The sequence below is a fragment of the Gambusia affinis genome, linkage group LG10 (assembly GCF_019740435.1).
Source record: "Gambusia affinis linkage group LG10, SWU_Gaff_1.0, whole genome shotgun sequence".
Taxonomy (NCBI): domain Eukaryota; kingdom Metazoa; phylum Chordata; class Actinopteri; order Cyprinodontiformes; family Poeciliidae; genus Gambusia; species Gambusia affinis.
The window spans coordinates 13,270,225-13,286,019 of NC_057877.1; the positions used below are offsets into that span (position 1 = coordinate 13,270,225).

At 39.0% G+C, this 15,795-nt stretch overlaps 4 protein-coding genes across 4 annotated transcripts; 2 read left to right on the forward strand and 2 right to left on the reverse strand.

Annotated features, from left to right (window-relative positions):
* Positions 1-876: 876 nt before the first annotated feature.
* Positions 877-7,777, reverse strand: hdgfl2 (HDGF like 2). Its single transcript, XM_044130009.1, has 16 exons — positions 7,499-7,777; positions 7,013-7,089; positions 6,070-6,211; positions 5,529-5,723; positions 5,168-5,290; positions 5,001-5,069; positions 4,717-4,897; positions 4,525-4,609; positions 4,137-4,434; positions 3,900-4,030; positions 3,733-3,800; positions 3,239-3,309; positions 3,054-3,155; positions 2,313-2,469; positions 2,125-2,242; positions 877-1,979 (listed from the first exon to the last, which is right to left on the reverse strand). Exons 1-16 carry the CDS (start codon positions 7,568-7,570, stop codon positions 1,880-1,882), a joined length of 1,989 nt encoding a protein of 662 aa, XP_043985944.1. The 5' UTR covers positions 7,571-7,777; the 3' UTR covers positions 877-1,879.
* On the forward strand, positions 7,769-10,309 carry fh (fumarate hydratase). The gene has a single exon (XM_044130010.1). It carries the CDS (start codon positions 8,459-8,461, stop codon positions 9,956-9,958), a length of 1,500 nt encoding a protein of 499 aa, XP_043985945.1. The 5' UTR covers positions 7,769-8,458; the 3' UTR covers positions 9,959-10,309.
* Positions 10,310-10,388: 79 nt separating this feature from the next.
* On the reverse strand, positions 10,389-13,425 carry fam32a (family with sequence similarity 32 member A). The gene is made up of 4 exons (XM_044130012.1): positions 13,267-13,425; positions 11,890-12,037; positions 10,815-10,868; positions 10,389-10,597 (listed from the first exon to the last, which is right to left on the reverse strand). The coding sequence occupies exons 1-4, from the start codon at positions 13,338-13,340 to the stop codon at positions 10,529-10,531; spliced, it is 345 nt and encodes a 114-aa protein (XP_043985947.1). The 5' UTR covers positions 13,341-13,425; the 3' UTR covers positions 10,389-10,528.
* Positions 13,426-13,519: 94 nt separating this feature from the next.
* Positions 13,520-15,692, forward strand: mrpl54 (mitochondrial ribosomal protein L54). The gene is made up of 3 exons (XM_044130011.1): positions 13,520-13,759; positions 13,845-14,001; positions 15,007-15,692. The coding sequence occupies exons 1-3, from the start codon at positions 13,633-13,635 to the stop codon at positions 15,137-15,139; spliced, it is 417 nt and encodes a 138-aa protein (XP_043985946.1). The 5' UTR covers positions 13,520-13,632; the 3' UTR covers positions 15,140-15,692.
* The last annotated feature ends 103 nt before the right edge of the window (positions 15,693-15,795 follow it).

The window sequence follows — 15,795 nt, forward strand, 5'->3', positions numbered from 1 at the left end:
ATTGAATTTTAAATGGAAATTTTACATATTGGGAAAAACGATTTTGCAAATTTTCTGAAGTTGAAGAATGGGGCAATAAGTAAAACATTTTGTTTACAATTTTTTTAACAATTGAAATTTGTTTTCTTTGTCCCTATATAAATTATTACATATGCATGTGGAATTGTTCTGTAGTTCTTTTCCTATTTTAGCTCTTAAGTTAATGCTTGATGTTCTTGAAAATTTAGAGAAAGGAACTATTTATAAAGTTAAGAATTTGTATTCTAATATTTTCAAAGAAAATACTCGTGAAATTTAAAATGTTCAAGTGTCATATCTCAAAATTAATTGGTATATAAACATATATTTCATACAGTGACTATTTGTATATATTTACTAGAGCACACAATTGCATTTTAAATAACTAAGTATTTTTATTTTTGTCATAAATGTTTATGCTATATTAAAATGAACTCCAAAAGTCTGTCTAGAAAGATAATTTTACTGCTCTACTACTTGTCTTTAGATTCAGTTAGTGACTCTTTTCAATAGCACAGCATATTTTAATAGAAATTGAAAGAATACTGCCATAAAACTAAAAAATTTAAATAAAAATACTAGATTCTTCATTAAAATAACATTTTCAAATAATGTAGGCCTAAAAATAAAACCTATTTTTTGACCACATATTCTTATTAAAGGTATTTATGCAATGGAAAGACCATCAAAAGTATTACAATATATCCTAAAATGCCATATTTTCTGGTTAACATATAGTAAAAGATTTCTTCTGAATTTTTCTAGTTCTCAGTAACTCCTCAGTTTGCACAATTATTTCCATCATTTATCATAACCTCAATGTAATGTATGAGCAGAGAAGAAGCAAAGTGAACAAAACCATGCTGAGATTTTTATTCAAGTCTCAACTACGTTATAGAAATGCTTTACCAATTTACATAGCACTAAAAACACATGATGTATGCACATAAAAAAGTCAAAATACGCTGCAGCTACATGAGATCTCAATAGCTTCTGAGGGCAGCTTTCAGTTTTTTTCCCCCCTATTCATCATGATCCATTGAAAGCAGACACTAAAGAGGAGAGTGTATGGTGCTTAACTGCACAGCAATTATTTTTTAGAGACAAAACTGTGATCCTATGAAAACAAAGGCAATTAAAAAGGAGGTGGACCTCAGTTAAAAAAAAACAGCTTTTTAGTGACTCTTTACATTTCAGACTGTATCAACTGGATTTAGACCAGATATTTAAATAGTTAACACAGAAGACTCATAAACAGGACTGTACCACTCTGGCAATGCCACACACAGAAAAGAGGCCTTGGTGATGTTTGGCAGGTTTTATAAAAGGAAGTAAACAGATGTAAGGGTTTACACAAAAAGTCCTTAGAGAAAAAGAGAAAAAAGATTTCTCTCCAAGTCGTCCCGGTCTCTGTTTAAAATAAGTTTGGTTCCATTTCATTCTGGTTGCGAGAGCTAAAAAAAAAAAAAAAAAAAAGAAAAAAAAAAAAAGAAAAAAAAAAAAAAGTTAAAAAAAGTGATGATTTCTTTTTAATATGTGGGCAGTTTGAAAGTAGACAGACGACGAGGCAGGAGCTGGAGTTTAAGTTGAACAAAATGAGGAGGAAATTCATTAACAATAAAAAGAAAGTTTTCACTTAACGGTGAGAAACAATGGACCAACAGACTGAGTGGATGGCTTTCTGACTTGATACCAGTGTACCACAAAAAAGTCCAAAGCATCATCTATTTTTGTAACAGGTGCTGCAGGAAATGCTGGGTGCGTGTGGCGATGCTCCTGAGCCGAGAGCGGCGTCTGATCGTCAAGCAGAGGCCACCGTCTTTTAGCGCTTGGTCCGCTGCCAGTGGTTCCAGAGAGTCTTTTAGGTTTCTACGGCGGCCGGTTCTGGCTCTGCTGAGACGGTACCGTCTTCTTCCTCATATGTGTGTGTCTGTTGTGGAGCTGGGCTGTCTGAACTGGGCCTAGAGAGAAAATAACACTTCAGCAGCAGCAGCAGCAGCAAACAAGTGTACTGAAAATTAAGCCATGCATCCGTTTCCATTTTTTTAAAAAAGTTCCAATATGGCATCGATGAATAAGAACGATCTGATACATGTTGACCCAAACCTGTTTGGACTTGAACCTTGGCCGTCATTGTTCTCCTCTTTCAGAGGCGAATTGGGCTTTTCGTCCTCCTCTGCATTCTCTTTTTTCTCCTCCGATTCCCCATTCACGGGTGTGGATTCTACAAAAGACATCCAGACTTATAAACGGCTGCAGTGAGACTAAAACTCAACCTGAAATGTTTCTCATACCAGTGTTTTGTGACTGCTTTTCATCGTTCTCTGTTTCTTTGTTCTCTATTTTAGGCTTAGCTGCCAGCTCTGGTTTTCCCACGAAGCGAAGTTTTAACTTGTTGTAGACCTCGCTGGCCTTCTCCATGACTGCAGTGCTGGCTTTATACCGCCGAATCTGATAAGTGATTTTTTTTTTTTATTTTAAGACGTTGAGAGAAAAACGGATTACTATAAAAGAATCAGTCAAATTGCACAAGGTGAAAATATGCAGCACAAAAACAATGCATATTCAGCAGAAACTAGATATTTACATGCGTTCTGCAGCATGTTACTGCCTCTGCAAACTGCATTTCGTGATGGCTTCTTCCTCTCTGAGCAGCCTTTTAGCTTATGTCATTACAGGGCTGGTTTTAACGTGTTTAATGTGTGCTATTGTTCTGGGGTGATTTCTTTTAATTTTGCCACACAAGGAAGCAATACGTTTGAGGTTTTTTTTTTCAAAAATGCCTTCACTGAGGTCTCTTTGTTTAACTGAAATATTCTGAGTTTAAAAAATAAAAATTAGATAAAAACAACATTTAGACCAGGGGTGTCAAACTCCAGTCCCTTGAGGACTGGAGTTTGAGACCCTTGGTATAGACAAAAAAGCTATTTACGTTTTTTTTTTTTTTTTGCGTATGTAAATATCTGGTTTCAGCTGGATGCCATTGTGTTTTTTATGTATGAATTATCCCACAGAAAATGCACAGCAAGCAGCACCTTTTTTAGGGTGGCGATAACTTCAGCGTTTTTATGGAGAATCTGGCTGGTGACAGGTACAGCTTCAAGCTCTTCGAGAGCTTTTAGACAACGCTCAATGTCCTAGAATGCAACAAAAACATCCATCCATTAATGTTTCATGGCAACACAAAGATATAAAGGAAGCTACGTTTCATGCCACTTACTGGGTTGTCCACTTTAAGTGCAAATTTAATGTCTGTGTGGAGTTTCTGTAGCCTTTCCTCTGGTGATGGCTCTAGATATTGATAAAGACAAAAATAGTGTATACTTGTGAAAAGAATGGAAAAAGCAGTCATGACAAATGAATATGTTTGATCTGAACCATCCCAGTGTAGTTCTGTGTTTAGGATTCCTCTTGACCTGTCTGCTGTGTCCCTTTGTTTTCATGATGCTGTTTTTCTCTTACCAGGACTCTTTAAGAAATAGGTGACTTTTAAAGATAATTACATCATGCACTAGACTTGATTGAGCAGCGTGAGAATAAAGGGAAGGAGACGTTTATAGATACAACATGACTAAATGAAAAGAGCTCCGGTGGGCATGAATATTTTAAAAGGGATTTTAATAAGAAGAATTTGCAGTTTTCTTAGTGTAATAAATTTGTTGACGGTGCGTGATAACCAGATGCAGAGCAGATTAAACTATGACTGCTTCTGACCTTTTTTCTTTTCCACTTTCTTCTCGGGCGGCCTCTCTGGTCGGCGTTTGGGCTTTTCAGGTTTAGACCTAAGTCACACAACAGCGTGATCAGTGTCCTTTAATATTTAATCAAGTTCTTCTAATGACATTTGCATTCCGTGGTCTGTTCCCTTTCTGACCGCTCACCTCGCTCTGGACTTCTCCTCCGTCTGTCTGGCTTTCTTCTCTTTCAGCTCCTTCTCCTTTCTGTCTTTTCTTTCCTTCTCCTTCTTTATTCTTGCCTTCTGTTTGTCTACTTTCTTTGATGATTTTTTCATCTTTTTGACAGGGAAAAAAAAAGAAAGAAGGAAAATGTTTTATCTAACTATTTCGCAGTAAAAAAAATAAATAAATAATTCATGGTAATTCACAAAGGAAGCTTACCTCTGCTGGAGGTGGAGAATCAGAGTCAGAGGGTGCGGGGATCGGGGGCGGAGGCGGTTTCTTGGACTTCTTCAGCGGATGCTCCTCTATACCTTCATCCGAGCTGCTACTGCTGTCACTATCACTCTCTTTTTTGCCCTTTTCTTTGTCTTTCTTCTTTTTCTCCTCCTCCTCCTTCTCTCTCTCACGTAGCCGGCGGAGCTCCTCAGCCTCCTCCTTTTTCCGCCGCTCCTCAAGCTCTCGTCTGCGCTCCTCATCTCGTTTCTTCCATTCACTGATGCGGTCCGGCTCACTGTCACTGTATGCAGTGGGGGTGGGGGGGAAACTATTCAGCTGCTTAATTTGACTTTCATTTATCGGAAAATAAAAATAAAAGGAGCAGCCTGACCTGTCGCTGTCGGAGGATGATGACGGTGCTCGTTTAGCAGGGGCAGGTTTGGGTTTTCTTGCTCGAGGCTTTGGAGCAGCTTTCTCTGTGAATCCAGGAAAACAAGCATAGAAATAAATCAAATGCACAAGTAAGAAAAGCTTAGAATCTTTTTCCTAAGTATTTTGGATGAAATGGATTCAGAACTCGTACCTTTCTTGCGAGGCTGCGGGCCCTTGCGGGGAGGCGGATCAGACTCGGACTCTGATTTTGAGCCAGACTGGGACTCGGAGCCGGACAGAGCCGGCCGTGGCTTCTCGTCCTCAGAGTCGCTGTCAGCGATTTTCTTCTCTGACCCTGATCCCGACTCTGAATCTGAGTCAGAAGAACCTTTCTGTAGAACCCGAGGGAATACGGTGGAGAGTAAGTAGAATGTTTCTTGATGATAAACACAAAATAAACTAAAAATCACGAGTAAAACAGGGTTTTTGCTTCACCTTCTTCTTCCCTCTGCCACCGGCTTTCTTTCCTCCTCGTCCACCGGATTTCTTATCTGGAGTAAAATCCTAGAGAATGAAAAACAAAGGCCAAATTCATGTTGTAAAGTACTCTTTGTCTCCACAGTTTGCATTCATAGCACGATGTGTACGAGTGACTAAATTACCTTGTCGCTGTTTTTGCCAGAGTCAGACTCTGAAGCCGTCGGTTCTGATTCAGACGGAGACCTGCTCTCCTCTTCGTCTCTGTCGCTGGAGGAGCCTCGCGCTTTTTTTGGAGGAGGAGGCCGCTTAAAATAAATTTTAAGAAAGAGTTGTTTTTTTAACTAAGTTGATTTTTTTTAATGGCTTCCTCTTGTGTACATTCTTCTTTAAGCAAATAAAGGTGGGGGAAAAAAATCTTATTTGAAATTAGTGCATTTATGGCACCCTCAGCCCCTTTTTATAAAATCATATCCACTTTCTCTTCAGCTCAAAAACGTTATTAGAAAAGTATTTCCATTATAAATGTTCAAACACTTTGTTTACCTTGGGAGTCTGTGCCTTTCGCTTTATCCCACCTCCCCTCCCTCTGTCGTCACTCCCAGAATCTGACTCGTCCTCGCTGCCGGAGTCGGCTTTTTGAGCAACTGGAGCGTCTTCGTCGTCATCCTCTTCGTCACTTCCCCCTCCTTCTCCTCCTGCTGCTGCTTCATTCCCCTCACTATCAGATGAGCTAGCCTGCTGCAGAAATATACCAGTAAAGAGATTAACTAATATGAATGTCCTAAAACAACCCAACATAACTTCAAAGAATATTTAGAACTTACAAAAACTGTTTGTTCTTATGGAAAGTCAGCATTAGGCTTGGAATGTTTATCAGTTACGGGAGGTACTAAAGTTTTAAGAGTTAGGATTTTAAACTATTAAAATTTTCCATTATTTGGGTTCTATGGCGTGGCAGACAACCTAATAATAATTCTAATGATCAATATATTGTTTTGGCAGCGGTAAAAACAACCGGTGCCTTATATGAGAGTTCACTCTCACTTGTGGAAGCTTCAAGATTTTAAAGATCCAGCTGACTTACTGCAGGTGGAGCACTGTAGGAGGCATGTGGATTGTTCTGGATCTCCCATAAACCTTCATTGAATCCCTTCCTTTTGTTGGGCTTGCCGTAGCGCTCTCTGTACTTTTCATATGGGAAAAGGTCTTTTGCTGCAAGGAATGCTCTGTGCCAGAGTCAAAAAAAAAAAACAGTTTAAAATTAAATGGCTGAAAAATATGCTCGCAGTTCAAGTGACAGAATGGTTCAACTTGCATACAGAAAGGTTTGTACTGATGAGACTTTAAAGCGAGGTATTCTGTCCCCTGCTGGTGACTTTATGCATTGCCTGTGCCATCTTGTCAAATACTGTGTCGAAAAAATCTCTTGTTTCACCATTAAAACTCAACTTGAGCAGCTAATAAGATACATAACAAGTCACGATTTAATCAAATCTAGTTTACACCTTTCAGGCTTAGACTTAAAAGAATTAAACACATTTGTAATAAATTTATCTAAAAGGCATAAATAATAATGCTACTGAACCATCTTATAAATGTACCATGTTTAGCTATGCAAATTTAAATTTTAGAGATCCACTAATCAATAAAGCAGAAATTGGATTTGAACAATTTGCTCTACACTCAGATACTAAAATTTTTGATGTACAAACACACCAACTATGATTGTGTTTTTTGATAGGCTTTTTAAAAATGGGATATAGAAGTTTCAATGAATAAGTAGCTGCAATCTAGTAATTTCTTAATTTTATTTTTGATTCAAAATTACCCTTATCAAAGAACATGCAAAACATGTTTTCTCTATTTATGTTAGTTCTTTGGGGGAAAATCTGACTAAGTCCAAAGTAAATAAATTAAAAAAAAAACAGAACATCATAAATGGCCAGAAAAGTTTGAAAATAATTGCAATTTTAGTCAATTTTATGTCAAAAGGTAATATATATAAACCTGCTGAACAATGCACTTACGTTTCATGGGTCCCAAAGAAGAAAATAGGGATTTTATTAGGTGGTGGTTTCACAGCTCCATCAGCCACATCTTCAATCTGTAACCAAGCACAATATCCAAGCAACAACTCAAACATTACTCTGTCATCATGTCCGAATCCCCATCAATAAAAAGTGCTGTTGGATATACGCGCTTGGACACCATAGAGAGGGATTTATGATCCAGGAAACAAGCCACAGTTATCTCAAACGTCATTTCCAAATTAACAACGTTAGCTCCGCTTGTAAAATTTTCCCTGGCAGATTAGGCCAGCATCACATGCAAATTTCACCGCCCTAAATCTGACTATAGGCTTTTATAAAAAAAAAGCAATTGCTAGCTCTCACAAGTTAAGTGACGTATGTGTTTATTTATGTATTTTAGATATTGAAGAGATACAGAAGAGAGGCTTCCACAGCGTCCCATGCAGAACAGCCCACCCCCTCCTCCTTCGGCTGCTTACTTACCCTAGCTGGCCAGTGGGGGTATCCCTTCATTTTAGCGAAGACCAGGTCTCCGGCCTGGAAGTTGTGTGGCATTGTCCCACCTCTCCGTGCAACCTGGGTTTTAAAAGCGTTCGGCTGTCAATTTGCTGTTTGTGTCTCTCTTGGTCTAATGTTTTCAGGTTGACATGAAACCTGGAAACGATGGAGTCAACTAACGAGCTAGCTGCATTCTAACCAAGCACGGCGTTAACGCGAGAAGAGACTCCGAGAACAGTAGAGAAGGAGTGTAGCAGGTACTTCCGCTCAGGGAACGTAAATTGCCTTCAAAATAAAATACTTTTGGTAAATTCGTGTAAAGCAGATTTTACTTTGGTTTAATTTAATCGAAACACAAATACAGAATTCTTCTTACAATATTTCAGTTTTAAAAATCATTATTAGACTGTCAAAAGTTAATCAGCGATAGACCTACACGTTTTAAATTTTTATCACCCTTTATTATGAATGCCATATATACACTTTTTTGTATTTATAATACCAATTGATTACTTTACACTCACGTTACAGGAGCATAAGATTTTTTTTCACTTTGAAAATACGTGGAATAGGAATGCTTTTTAAACATAAACTTGCTAAGTCAGTACAGAAATTTGTTAATTAGCAACTTCTATAGTCTAGTAGTTTAATAACATGTATGTAATGTAATTTTATTTTGAATGTTTTTTTGTTTGTAAAAGCTGCAGACTTTTACTCAGTAAAAATTTTGGATTTATTTTCCAGTCGAATAGTCCCATTACTACAGGAAGTACAGATGTGAAATATTTTGAAGAGCTTCACATCCGAATGAAGCAGTCGGAAATCCCGCCTCTCCTGCGCCACGATTGGTTGACTCCCCTTCTTAGCTTCTTGTCGCCCAATGACAGTTTACAGTGTGGAAAGCTCAGTTGACCTCCCCCCAAAATTCACCTCTAATGAGAAGCCATGTTTCGCTCGTTAAGAAGCGTCCAGGAGTTTAACTTCAACCTCCTGACTCTTCAGAGACTCCACGCCAACTCAAAACTCTTCATTTGTACCTCCAAGATGGCCGGCTCGGAGTTCCGGATTGAACGGGACACGTTTGGCGAGCTCAAGGTCCCCGCTGACAAGTACTACGGCGCTCAGACTGTTAGATCCACCCTGAACTTCAAGATTGGGGGACCCAGTGAGAGAATGCCAATCCAAGTGATCAAGGCCTTCGGGATCCTGAAGAGAGCAGCTGCTGAGGTAAACAAAGACTACGGCCTGGACCCTAAGCTGGCAGATGCCATTGTAAAGGCTGCAGATGAGGTTTCAGCAGGTAAACTGGATGATCATTTCCCTCTGGTGGTGTGGCAGACCGGATCAGGGACTCAGACTAACATGAACGTAAATGAGGTGATCAGCAACAGGGCTATTGAGATACTGGGAGGAAAACTGGGCTCTAAGGATCCAGTTCACCCAAATGATCACGTCAATAAGAGTCAGAGCTCCAACGACACCTTCCCTACTGCCATGCACATAGCTGTGGCTACAGAGGTCCACCATGTCCTACTGCCCGGCCTCCAGACCCTGCACGATGCCCTAGCTGCCAAGGCTGAAGAGTTCAAAGATATTATCAAGATCGGACGCACCCACACCCAGGACGCCGTCCCGCTGTCGCTCGGACAGGAGTTCAGCGGGTACGTCCAGCAGGTGAAGTACAGCATCGAGAGGGTGAAGGCCGCCATGCCCAGGGTGTACGAGCTGGCAGCAGGGGGTACGGCGGTCGGGACAGGACTCAACACCCGCATCGGCTTTGCAGAGAAGGTCGCCGCTACAGTCGCCTCCCTCACCGGCCTCCCATTCATCACCGCCCCCAACAAGTTCGAAGCCCTGGCGGCTCATGACGCGCTGGTGGAGCTCAGCGGAGCTCTGAACACGGTGGCTGTCAGCATGATGAAGGTCGCTAACGACATCCGATTCCTGGGGTCAGGACCCCGCTCCGGCCTGGGGGAGCTCATCTTACCGGAGAACGAGCCCGGGAGCAGCATCATGCCGGGCAAAGTGAACCCCACCCAGTGTGAGGCCATGACCATGGTGGCCGCCCAGGTGATGGGGAACCACGTGGCCGTGACAGTGGGGGGAAGCAACGGACACTTTGAGCTCAATGTCTTCAAGCCCATGATGGTGAAGAACGTCCTGAACTCGGCTCGACTGCTCGGCGACGCCTCCGTCTCCTTCACCAACAACTGCGTGGTGGGCATCCAGGCCAACACGGAGAGGATCAACAAGCTCATGAACGAGTCCCTCATGCTGGTCACGGCCCTCAACCCGCACATCGGCTACGACAAAGCCGCGACCATCGCCAAGACGGCTCACAAGAAGGGCTCCACGCTGAAGGCAGTGGCCGTGGAGCTGGGCTACCTGACCGAGGAGCAGTTTGATCAGTGGGTAAAGCCCAGTGAAATGCTTGGGCCAAAGTGAACTGTGAAAACACTACCACAACCTTGGAAATGGTTGAACTCGATGAAAATAACTTTCTAAATCCTTACATCTCTTGATAAAAACAGAAAGATTTCTGTTTTCCGTTTTGTTTGAGACTTAACTTTTACTTTGAGACTTAACCTCTTATGTATTGTTGATTTAAAGACCTCAGCATCCAGAATGTGGTGTCAGTAAATCCGTTAATGTACACAAAGTTGTATTCTGTACATTTTAACTCACAATGTTTTTCTTTTAAATATGAATTGCAGAAAAGATTTTCATGTTTAAAGAATATGCAGATGTGCCATATTAGCAGTGTCCCATTGAAAGATTAAAAAATATATGCATTCACCCTGATTACATTTGTTTTCTTTAAAACATTATACCAGTGAAGTATCAGGAGGTTAAAAACAAAAGAACACATTAAAAAGAATATTAAATACTTTATTGTGCACAGTAACAACCAAGGAATGAATGCCAGTTTAAGCCTAACAATGGCATTTTATAAACATGCAAATTAAAAAGAACAAAAAGCACAAGGACTCAGGGAAAAAAAACACAGCTTGCTTTTTACTTGGTCCAGCTGACTTTTGGAATATCGTAATGCTCCGTAAGAGCGTCCAGGTGGCGGTTGAAATCCTGCGCAAAAATAAAGCAGCAGCTTTAGATATATACACTTAACATTTGCACATAATTTAAATCAAGGCAATTTTATATCTCTATACATGACAAAGCTAAAAAAAAATTACTGGCAATAAAATCTACATTTGATGATGAATAGTTCTCTAAATAAAAATGACCTGACTGAGGTCCATTTTAGATGCCTGGGAAGCAGGATAGAACTGAGACGACTCACCTCAACTCTGTGCTTGTGTGTCTTTGATGCCTTCTTCAAAATTCGCTCCATTTGCTGCAAGAAAAGAGAGACGGCAAAATTAGCTTTAAACCAAAAGACCAATTTATACCCAATGTGATACCTTCCACACACATCCAGCTTATTACAACGCAACCTTGATAAAAATAAATATTTTATGAAAAATGTTTAGACAGTTTTAGAATCTCTTAAACACGTGTGTGTTGGAAAACTAATGTATTCGTATTGGTTTCAGAACTTAAGTTATACTTGTGTATGTGCAGGTACTTTAAGTTACGGTAAATAAAAACTGATCAGCTGTTGCATGATTTCAACCCTCAGTCCTGTAGAAAATATCAATAGTTTGCAAAACGACAAAGTTCCTAACTATTGCACCAGTCAAAGTGCTTGTTTGGTTTTGGGAGGGCAGAAGGGTTTGTTTGACTAACGTTGACAATATCCAATAGCATACTGCTATACTTTGCAGTAAATAAGTATTTTCTACTTAGCCTTTGCTTTCTTGTCAGATTTCAGATGAAACAAATGTTAATATCAGACAAAAATAACCTGAGAATTTTCTTTTTAATATGCAGTTTATACATTATTATTTAGCTCAGATGCATTTGGGTTATGCGCATGGGAAAGATTCAAAACAATGGAGCCAGTCCCCCTTCAACTTGCAAAAAAACAAAACAAAACAGTTTTGTTTGGCCTAGTCTAGCTCACTACTTTGATATAATTAAAATGCAGTGGCATGACATTATAAAGGCAGTTCATGCTTGAAAAATCTCCAATACGACTTAAGTGGAACATTTCTGTAAAGAAAAGTGGACCAAAATTCCTCAAGAGTAACATAAAAGATTCGCAGCTGGTAAACTCAAAACACCTGTTAAAAAGTGATTGCTATGAGGTTCAGGAGCATTTTATCATGTGTTACACAAATAGCTGGGGCAGCAATTTTCTAGCCAATGGAGACCAAAAAGGCTTTCTACCAAATCCAATTTCTGCTGTGTGTTGTTATTGTTTATGTCCTAAAACCAGTGACAGTAGCCCAGAGTTGCTCAGGATTTTCACTTACTCTCTTTTCTTGCATCTTGTCAAAAGCGATTTGTGCTGGTGTCCTTTTGTTGATGTACGCCTTCTTTGTTTTCACCTCCTCCTCATCATTTTGGCTCGTCACAACTTCCTCCAGGCGATGCTTACTCTCTTTACTCTTTTTCTTCTTCCTTTCAAAATAAACATAAAATAAAAATGAGAAAACTCTGAAGTTATCTGAACCACATAACAGATATCTTATGTGTATTTTTTACTGTCAAAAACAACATTGCCAAAGGTTTTCAAAACTTTTGGCAAAGGTGTTTTGTTGCTTTTTTGTTGTCTCTTAATTTATTACAACAAAAAATATAAAAACTTTGTTGAGGAAACTAAAACACGTGTTGTTAATGCAAAAAAGTACATAGGTTTCATGCAGTATGTTACTTCAACCAAAATTAACTCTATATTTAGCACAAACCCCATAGGCTGGTGTCAAATTTATTTATTTGATTGATTTAGATTCTGCAACATGGTTTTCCTTTTTTTGTTTTTTTAAATGCTTTCATGTAATTTATTGTTAAATTTTAAGAGATTTATATAGAAAATATTTTATTTCTTGTTTATGGCTTTTTGTAAATGAAAATGTAAAACACAACACTGTCTGGGCAAACATCTGCTTTTTAAAGTAGATAATAAAAGCAATAGTATCAGGCTTGATTAATGGGAGTTACTGAACAATGACAAGTTTAATTTTTAAATTGTGTAAGGTAAATAATCAGATCAAATGTTTGACATATTACATGCTGGTTTTAAATTATTCTGATAATTGTGTAGAATGTCGTAGTCCCGGTTTGAAGAGTATACATGTTGTAGTTTTTAAACAACAACCGATAAAAGTACGATCGAGGTAGTGAAAAATTAGGTGGAATTCCGGATCGGAAGCTTCGTATGATTTTAAAAGAATGCTAAATGTTCGAGACCTAGCTTCTTCTAAAGCACTAAAATGTCATTTGGAGATTTTAGCAAAAAGAATAAGAGTTTCACTAATCAAACTTGTGTTAGTTTTAATAAAAACTCAAGTGTATTGTTTGCATTTCTAAACTTGTCTTATGCCGTATGGTCGAAACTACGACTTCTGTTACATGAGTGACTGAGGGTGCTAATGCTACAAATCCAAAATTTTAAGCTTTCCATAAAAGCAATTCATAATATTGCCATAGAGAGACACATTAACACGTATATGTTCTTGGTTTAAATGCCGATTCATGCCTACAAATAACAATAATCACAAACGTTAACAAAAATGCTACTAGCTTACTAGCTGGCTGGCTTCAGATGCTAACGTGTTAACAACAGCTGTTTTGGAGACAGCGACCAGCTGTTGATTGTGAAAATACTTCATTGGCTGTAGAACACCTACTTCTTTCCTGCTGAAAGCTCTCCCACTCCCTTTAATTTTAGGGAGTTCTTCTGGATCTGATCGTACTCGGACATGTTCGAGAACTTTTCCTCCTTCTCCTTCTCCTTCTCCTTCTCCTTCGTTATGATGCCAGTCAGCTGAGCGCATCACTGCTGCCACCTAGTGACTGAAAAATAGGAACAGTACGCTTATGAATCCGAGTAGTTTTGCCTGTAGTGCTTCATCCCATCCAGAGGGGTGCAGTAGCCTATGGGAGTTTTCTCCCTACAGAGCCAAAGAAAGAAGGCAGAAAACGGAAGTTGAATACGGTTATGAATGTCAAATAGTAGCATGGTGTGCTATGTCTTTCGGTAATCCTGAATAAAAATGTTTTCCTACTGTTTATTTCGGATAGCCCCGTCCACTCAGTGCATAAAAAGCAATGCTGGAGCGTTTCTGAGCAGAATAAGCACGGTAAACAAGATACAGACATGTGGATATGCTAAGAAAGTTGGTGAGTAAATGCAACATCTCTTCTATATGCTAGTTATTAATCAAATATCATCAGACCTAATCGGATCTTGTTCACCGTCTTTCAGTTTCCAAAGGAAAAGGTAAAGGCATGGTGAAAGACGAACTGAAAGGTCCAGAGGTGTGTAAAGACCCAGTCAGACTTACATCATATGCAGTCGGAGTTAACATCTACAAACAAGGGGATGACCCTAAAATAAAGCCTCCAGAGGAATATCCTGAGTGGTGAGTACACGTCACTGTCTTCTGCGCAGTTTAGATATGATTTTGATCAGTATTGTTACTACTGAGCAGTAGCTACTTAAAAAAAAAGTTTGGCATTTTGCGATATTGGTTTTTCTCCTCATAAACTCTTCAAGCCATAAAATGTTTATTTTTTTGTGGTGTCCTGGTTTCAAATCCCCATAGAAGATTTTAAATTCAAATTTGAGAATTTCCTTGGAATTTTTTTTTTTTTTTTTTGTCAGGTTTTGACTTTGTCTTTTTTTCTAGTGATTCCTTGTGAGTCCGCTCAATCACTTGTCTGATCAACCTCAACCTCGTGAAAAGAACCATGCATAACACATTTTAAAAGCATGTCACAAGATGTTTGATAAAGGTGGATTTTGAAAAAATAAATGAAACAGAAAGAAACCCCTGGCCACTTTAATGGTGGATTTCTTAATTACGCTCGATTGCTCTCCACTTCTGAATTGTGACTATTCTGACGACAGTAAAGCAATCTGTGTCTGTGTCCTGTTATCAGAGAGAGCTATACAGACTACTGACAAACATTGTTAAACAATGTAAGATGGCATGTGAGGTGTTTTTTACCCTTTCAGTCACATGAAAAGTTTGTGCCATTTTACTGTCTTTTAAAACATTTCAAGTCTTTGCAGATCCCACGCATCCTTAACACAAAGTCTTGTCACCTTCAAGTCAGCGCTAGAGACCGCTTCTAACCTGCTTTTCTTCATAGAAATGACTGCACAAACACACACACACATAATGTCCTTTTATTTCCTCTAAAGTTCATATATTAACTTTAGAGGAAACTTCACGTCTGTACACTGTGTAAAACAGAAGTCAAATTCATCATTCTTGCACATAATCTTGGTCAATGAAGCTGATTCTGATTCTACTCATGTCAAAATCAATGCCGTCTGAGCCTGTATTGTTTACAGCACATAGACATTCCTAGACATCGTTTGGTCACGTGTTAACTTCTTTCTCTTTCTCTTACTTGCTCAGGTTGTTCCAGTTGAACTTGGGAAAAGCCAAAAAGCTGCATGAGTTGGAAACTGACACCTGGCAGTACTGGAAGCGTTTGAGGAAGGAGAACATGTGGCGCAACAACAAACTGCGCAAGGGGAAGAAGATGTAGAACATGGACTCTAATGACCTGCAGCTTGTCTGTGTTTCAGGGACCTGCTTCACACTTTGGAGTGAATAAAAGTGATATGACTCATGTTCACAACTCATGTCTGTAATGATAAGGACTAATTGTCACATGCCATTTACTCACCAGGTTACCTGAAATTATGCTACATGGAAATTGTAGTGAAAAACTGAACAAATGAGTGAATTTCTTTTCAGGTTGCTGCTGTTGAGGAAAGTCTCAACCCAAAATGACAATGGAGTTCAGTTCAATTAAAGATGTTCAGTACAAAATAGTGAAAGGTTCTGTTGGATAACAAAACTTCAGATTTACTGCTATAATAAAGAATGAGACATAAAAACGTATGTTTTCATTTCTGTACTTGTGTTTTGGTTTTCTTTTATAAATCATATTTACTGCACCATTCTGCCTGTGTCTCACTAATTTGGCACAGAACTTTGCAAATATCCCAGTTTGTGGTAAATTAGATAAATGTTGGTGTATGTATGGTATCTGTTGGTCCTGTAGCAATACAAAAATAAATTCCAATTCAAATACATTCACACCCCTGGATTTATTTACCATTTTGTTTGTTGACTACTAGAAACATCAGTGCATTTTGGAGACTAATCGATCAACACAACATGGTGCATGTCTGTAAA

Bases quoted from the DNA above. Each gene is read 5' to 3' on its own strand.
- hdgfl2 (XM_044130009.1), bottom strand. From the start codon at position 7,570: ATGCCACACAACTTCCAGGCCGGAGACCTGGTCTTCGCTAAAATGAAG. The intron at 2,243-2,312 runs GTATGAGAAACA...TGTCTTTTGTAG, and splicing joins AAAGCAGTCACAAAACACTG to AATCCACACCCGTGAATGGG. The intron at 1,980-2,124 runs GTTTGGGTCAAC...TTTTCTCTCTAG, and splicing joins CAAGGTTCAAGTCCAAACAG to GCCCAGTTCAGACAGCCCAG.
- mrpl54 (XM_044130011.1), top strand. From the start codon at position 13,633: ATGTTTTCCTACTGTTTATTTCGGATAGCCCCGTCCACTCAGTGCATA. The intron at 13,760-13,844 runs GTGAGTAAATGC...ACCGTCTTTCAG, and splicing joins TGGATATGCTAAGAAAGTTG to TTTCCAAAGGAAAAGGTAAA. The intron at 14,002-15,006 runs GTGAGTACACGT...TTACTTGCTCAG, and splicing joins CCAGAGGAATATCCTGAGTG to GTTGTTCCAGTTGAACTTGG.
- fh (XM_044130010.1), top strand. From the start codon at position 8,459: ATGTTTCGCTCGTTAAGAAGCGTCCAGGAGTTTAACTTCAACCTCCTG.
- fam32a (XM_044130012.1), bottom strand. From the start codon at position 13,340: ATGTCCGAGTACGATCAGATCCAGAAGAACTCCCTAAAATTAAAGGGA. The intron at 12,038-13,266 runs GTAGGTGTTCTA...TTATTTTGAAAG, and splicing joins GAGCTTTCAGCAGGAAAGAA to GAAGAAGAAAAAGAGTAAAG. The intron at 10,869-11,889 runs GTAAGTGAAAAT...CTTTTCTTGCAG, and splicing joins ACAAGATGCAAGAAAAGAGA to CAAATGGAGCGAATTTTGAA.